General features: G+C 52.7%; 1 protein-coding gene across 1 annotated transcript in view; it reads left to right on the forward strand.

Moving 5' to 3' along the window:
• Nucleotides 1-6,171, forward strand: part of LOC311325833 (SH3 and PX domain-containing protein 2A-like) — a gene marked incomplete at both ends in the record, with an annotated part of 56,856 nt that overhangs the window by 45,788 nt on the left and 4,897 nt on the right. Inside the window, 2 exons of the mRNA XM_084458624.1 lie at nt 1,761-1,874; nt 4,983-5,063. Of these exons, the coding sequence (XP_084314750.1) occupies nt 1,761-1,874; nt 4,983-5,063 (195 nt within the window). The remainder of the gene's footprint in view (nt 1-1,760; nt 1,875-4,982; nt 5,064-6,171) is intronic.

A 6,171-nucleotide genomic window follows, 5' to 3' on the forward strand; every position in this document is an offset into this window, starting at 1 on the left:
ACCCGTATCATATAATTTACCGTACTTCCTTCCTGGTCCCCAGGACGTCTCACCCTCTCTGACCCCTCACCCTGTCTCTCTGGTCCCCAGGACGTCTCTCCCTCCCTGACCCCTCTCTCTCTCTCTCTGGTCCCCAGGACGTCTCACCCTCCCTGACCCCTCACCCTGTCTCTGGTCCCCAGGACGTCTCACCCTCCCTGACCCCTCTCTCTCTGGTCCCCAGGACGTCTCACCCTCCCTGACCCCTCTCTCTCTGGTCCCCAGGACGTCTCACCCTCCCTGACCCCTCTCTCTCTCTGGTCCCCAGGACGTCTCACCCTCCCTGACCCCTCACCCTGTCTCTCTGGTCCCCAGGACGTCTCTCCCTCCCTGACCCCTCACCCTGTCTCTCTGGTCCCCAGGACGTCTCACCCTCCCTGACCCCTCACCCTGTCTCTCTGGTCCCCAGGACGTCTCACCCTCCCTGACCCCTCACCCTCTCTCTCTGGTCCCCAGGACGTCTCACCCTCCCTGACCCCTCTCTCTCTGTTCCCCAGGACGTCTCACCCCCCCTGACCCCTCTCTCTCTGGTCCCCAGGACGTCTCACCCTCCCTGACCCCTCACCCTCTCTCTCTGGTCCCCAGGACGTCTCACCCTCCCTGACCCCTCACCCTCTCTCTCTGGTCCCCAGGACGTCTCACCCTCCCTGACCCCTCACCCTCTCTCTCTGGTCCCCAGGACGTCTCACCCTCCCTGACCCCTCTCTCTCTGGTCCCCAGGACGTCTCACCCTCCCTGACCCCTCACCCTGTCTCTCTGGTCCCCAGGACGTCTCACCCTCTCTGACCCCTCACCCTGTCTCTCTGGTCCCCAGGACGTCTCACCCTCTCTGACCCCTCACCCTGTCTCTCTGGTCCCCAGGACGTCTCACCCTCCCTGACCCCTCACCCTGTCTCACCCTCCCTGACCCCTCACCCTCTCTCTCTCATCCCCAGGACGTCTCACCCTCCCTGACCCCTCTCTCTCTGGTCCCCAGGACGTCTCACCCCCCCTGACCCCTCTCTCTCTGGTCCCCAGGACGTCTCACCCCCCCTGACCCCTCACCCTCTCTCTCTGGTCCCCAGGACGTCTCACCCTCCCTGACCCTCTCTCTCTGGTCCCCAGGACGTCTCACCCTCCCTGACCCCTCTCTCTCTGGTCCCCAGGACGTCTCACCCTCCCTGACCCCTCTCTCTCTGGTCCCCAGGACGTCTCACCCTCCCTGACCCCCCTCACCCTCTCTCTCTGGTCCCCAGGACGTCTCACCCTCTCTGACCCCTCACCCTCTCTCTCTGGTCCCCAGGACGTCTCACCCTCCCTGACCCCTCACCCTCTCTCTCTGGTCCCCAGGACGTCTCACCCTCCCTGACCCCTCACCCTGTCTCTCTGGTCCCCAGGACGTCTCACCCTCCCTGACCCTCTCTCTCTGGTCCCCAGGACGTCTCACCCTCCCTGACCCCTCACCCTGTCTCTCTGGTCCCCAGGACGTCTCACCCTCCCTGACCCCTCACCCTCTCTCTCTGGTCCCCAGGACGTCTCACCCTCCCTGACCCCTCTCTCTCTGGTCCCCAGGACGTCTCACCCTCCCTGACCCCTCTCTCTCTGGTCCCCAGGACGTCTCACCCTCCCTGACCCCTCTCTCTCTGGTCCCCAGGACGTCTCACCCTCCCTGACCCCTCTCTCTCTGGTCCCCAGGACGTCTCACCCTCCCTGACCCCTCACCCTCTCTCTCTGTTCCCCAGGTTGGTGGTTTGTGAGCACAGCAGAGGAACAAGGCTGGGTCCCCGCCACCTACCTGAACTCCCACAGCGGAACTCGAGACGACCTGGAGCTGGGCGCCTCCAGGGCTGAGGAAGGTAAGACCCCCCCCACCTACACCCTCCGTCTCTGACGGGGCAGAGTAAGACCCCCCCCACCTACACCCTCCGTCTCTGACGGGGCAGAGTAAGCCCACCCCAGGCTGCCTGGAGCTGGGCGCCTCCAGGGCTGAGGAAGGTAAGACCCCCCCCACCCACACCCTCCGTCTCTGACGGGGCAGAGTAAGCCCACCCCAGGCTGCCTGGAGCTGGGCGCCTCCAGGGCTGAGGAAGGTAAGACCCCCCCACCTACACCCTCCGTCTCTGACGGGGCAGAGTAAGCCCACCCCAGGCTGCCGTACACGGCCCCTTCTGTGCTCCTGCCAGGGTAAGCACCGCTGAACAAGATGAGGATTCAGCCCTGGATAAACACCTACAGTAGGAGTGGTACAGTACACACACACATGCGTACACACACACGCGCGCACGCACACACACGCACGCATGCACGTACACACACACAGGTTTAGCCACAGCCCTGGTTTGAGGTGCCCTGAGTGACGTACTGTATCCCACAGTACCGCTCTGTACAGCGGAGCAGAGATGCAGCCGTGTAGCAGCAGAGCTGCCCTCCTCGGAGTTAACCCTTTGAATACGACCACGTCACCGGAAACATTTTAAAAATATCTAACAAATATTTAATATTATAAAAAAAATATCTAACAAATCAAAAAAATTCCTCACTCCAACACTTGCTGAAAGCTGAGAAATCGCGCTTTCTAGTATTATGGGGAAAATCCAATTAATATTCGAAATGTTGTCACTTTATTTTCAGGGTTAAAAGGATGTAGAACTCATGAAAGAGTGTGTGTGTGTGTCTGTGTATTGGTTACCAGTAGAGACCGAACTGTGCGGATATTTACGAGAGTCACGCTCGTCAGTGAGGTCACGCCCGCAGTTCGGCGCCCCGGGACCTGAGGTGCCGTAGATCATGTCTTCCACAGGCTGCGTCCGAGCATCTCTGCAGAAGAGAGGCGTTATCGTAAGACAGCTGCTCTCAGAGCAGATCCAAAAGCCGTGATAGGAAACACACCTAGACAAGAGCGCTTTGCCAATAGACCACGCCGACATGAAGAGGAAGGAGGATCCAACGATGGTGTAATTACCCCTCCCCGTTGACTCTGGCTCGGGTTATAAAGAAGTCTATAGCTGCACTGCTCTGCTTTCAGCGATGCGTTCTCCCTCTCGCTGGCCAGATGCTGTGTTTACATTCAGCCCCTGGATAAGGGCCTCGTCTCTGAATAACATCACGTCTTATTATTTCTCACTGGGTATGCTGGGGTACCTGTAGAATACATCTGGATTAACGGGAATCACTTCCCTTGTATCATTTGACCTGTCACTTCCAAAAAAACATGATTTTCCAAGAGCCTGTCTAAAACGGCTTTGATCGTGCTGTATGATGACTCCAAAACAATTGGGACCCAAATTCCCCCCGGCATTGTATGTCTGCAGCCTGAGGGAGTACAGGATACCAGAGGCTCTGGATCACACTAAATCACCCTGGCGTTTCACAACTCACTGGCATTCCTCTGCTTACGTAATTTCTCAGAAGGGATGCTTTGAGAGTTGAGAATACATATTCTTATGAAATACTGTCAACATACTTAATACTATATGAGCAACCACACACATACACTCTCAGCCACACAAATCCACAGGCATACACACACACAAACGTGCATACACACACACACACACACACATAAACAAACACAAACACACACACACACTACAACAATCTCCTCAGACGCAGATAGCAGACGTAGCTAGAGTGGTTCGGGGACACACTCTGGCAGTGTAATTAACGTTTATGTGTCTAGTCAGTCATGGGAACGTCCCAGTCCCCCATAAAGCATTGCTGTGTCAGTCCTGCGGTCAGCAGCAGCCGACACCACCAGGCTGTCATGGAGACGGAGATGGGGCCTGGAACACATGATACGGCTCTCAGAGCACTAAGACATCAACAATGCTTCCAAGCTCCAGACGGTTTAAGTGGTGAATCGTCTCTCCTTCAATGTGCTGAAATCTCCCATTAATGAAAGAGTTCGATGGACAGTATTCCTTCTGGGGGTTCTGATTGTATTTCAGTCTTTTTATTCTTCTTCAGGCTGGCTCTGTGTGATTGTACTACAGTATCATTTTGATGAGAAAGCTATCGCTCTCTACTGTATGTCTCCTCCCTACTTGGAGTAATGTGAGAGTGCAATCCTGTGTATGGGAACGTTGATATGTTTTTTTAGGATGTTTAAAAAAAAGAAAGAAAAGAAGATGACTTTGCAGTCCCAGTTCTGTGTTCAGCCTGTGTTCAGCCTGTGTTCAGCCTGTGTCAGCCTGGTATATCTGCAGCCGTTAAACATTAGCTCTGTGTTCCTGGTTTGCTAGCTGGTATCTCTGCAATCTGTTAAACGTTTGTTCTGTGTTCCTGATCCAGTCTGCCTGGTATTTCTGCAGCCTGTTAAACGTTAGCTCTGTGTTCCTGCTCCAGTCGAGCTGGTATCTCTGCAGCCTGTTAAATGTTAGTTCTGTCTTCCTGCTCCAGTTTGCCTCGTATCTCTGCAGCCTGTTAAATGTCACTTCGGTTTTCCTGATCCAGTCTAGCTGGTATCTCTGCAGCCTGTTAAACGAGCTCTTCAGACCAGCGATAAAAAATGATTTTCTTAAATGAGACATTTATGGAATCCAACCCATTTACAACCCTGGCTCTTGACGAAACATCACTCCATCGGCTATAATCAACCCCCCTTGTTTCATTAACAAAAGACTGAATGATTATAGTCCTTTTTCATGCCAGAGGCTTTCCTGGAGCAGCAATGTGTGTCCCAGATGCTCCAACAGGACATGATGGCAGAAACATGCTAACAGACCTGGCTAATTACAAGGCATTGCCCAACATGTCCATGTTTTACATTTCCTGTGTAACACTCAGCCACCCGGCGTCACCCTCCTCCTGTCATGTCATCTCCGTCATCCATGTAATCAACTAATAAGGCTCTTTCAGCTGGGTCCATGTTGTTGTGCACGCCTTTCATGTCCCCATGTCTGTGTGTGTGTGTGTGTGTGTGTGTGTCCGTGTGTGTCTGGTCATCATGTGCGTCCATCCGTCAGTCCCCAAGCGCCGTAAGGCCCATCTGAAGAGGCTGGACCGCAGATGGACGCTGGGGATGGTCAGCAGACAGCCGAGCAGAGGTGATCTGACCGTCACTGCTCCTCCATCTCTCACCCCTCGTTCTCTCTATCCTCATCTCATCCCCCTCCCTTTCTCCTCTTCTCTAACCACGCCTTGTGTTGTTCCGTACGCCGTCTCTCTCCTGATGTCTGCGTTGTTGTGTGCTCGCTGTGTCGTACGTTGTCCTTAAGTGAATCCCCATCATCCTGACCATTAACTGTTTCTCACAAATGTGACAGCGGCTGGTGATTTGGTCCGCAACTCGGCAAACCCCGAAATGCGCTAGGGGGCAAAATAAATAAAAAAACGTTTTTTTAGTTTTTAGTTTTTTTTTGTATTACCAAAGTTGAAGTTGTGAAGAACCCACTTACTATAACAGACAACACTTTTAGGTTCACGAAATACGTATAATTAGTCTGCAAACTAAGCTCGTTTTTAGCTGATTTCGAGTCGGGTTTGGGGGCGGGCAGATCGATTAGCATGATTTGGTTTCATTGGCTATTGCTATCAACCAGTGAGGAAAGAGCATCATTTGAACCCCATTTACAGTAGTATTGTAAAGCAAAGGAGAAGTCAGCAACTTTTATTTCACAGTTGGACATGGAATTTATATAATTTCCATTATATCATGAATCTGCTTCACGTACTGTAAGTGGTTTAGTGTAATTAACCACAACGTGCAAAAATCTTTTTACTGAATTACAGAAAAAGCTACCTACTTATCTAAAGTCGTTCAGTTATATTGTAAACCTTGCTAGGCCACATGTAATATTATGCAACTTTATTTGGCTTTTTATGAGGAAATTAAACACGGACATGTATGTACTTCTCTGAGTTGAAAACCCAGACATTTATCAGGCTGAGGTGGGGACAGCAACAGGTCTGCTGATAGACTCAGCCAATAAAGAGTTTTATTCATGTCAGTCGGAGAAAGAGTGAAAAATGTTTGTGCTCGCACACATTCCCCTCTCCAAGGCCAAGTCCTTTTTTTTGACAGGAGATGCAGTTGGACTGCTGACAGGGGAGTGAGGAGAGGCTATTACAGTCCAGCTCCAAGGTTTGTGCTTGGCAACAGTGGCCGTGGAGCACAAAAAAATAACGTCCGTTGGAATAGGGGGAGGTTTTTTC

Source organism: Borostomias antarcticus, assembly GCF_949987555.1.
Source record: "Borostomias antarcticus genome assembly, chromosome: 25".
Lineage (NCBI taxonomy): Eukaryota > Metazoa > Chordata > Actinopteri > Stomiiformes > Stomiidae > Borostomias > Borostomias antarcticus.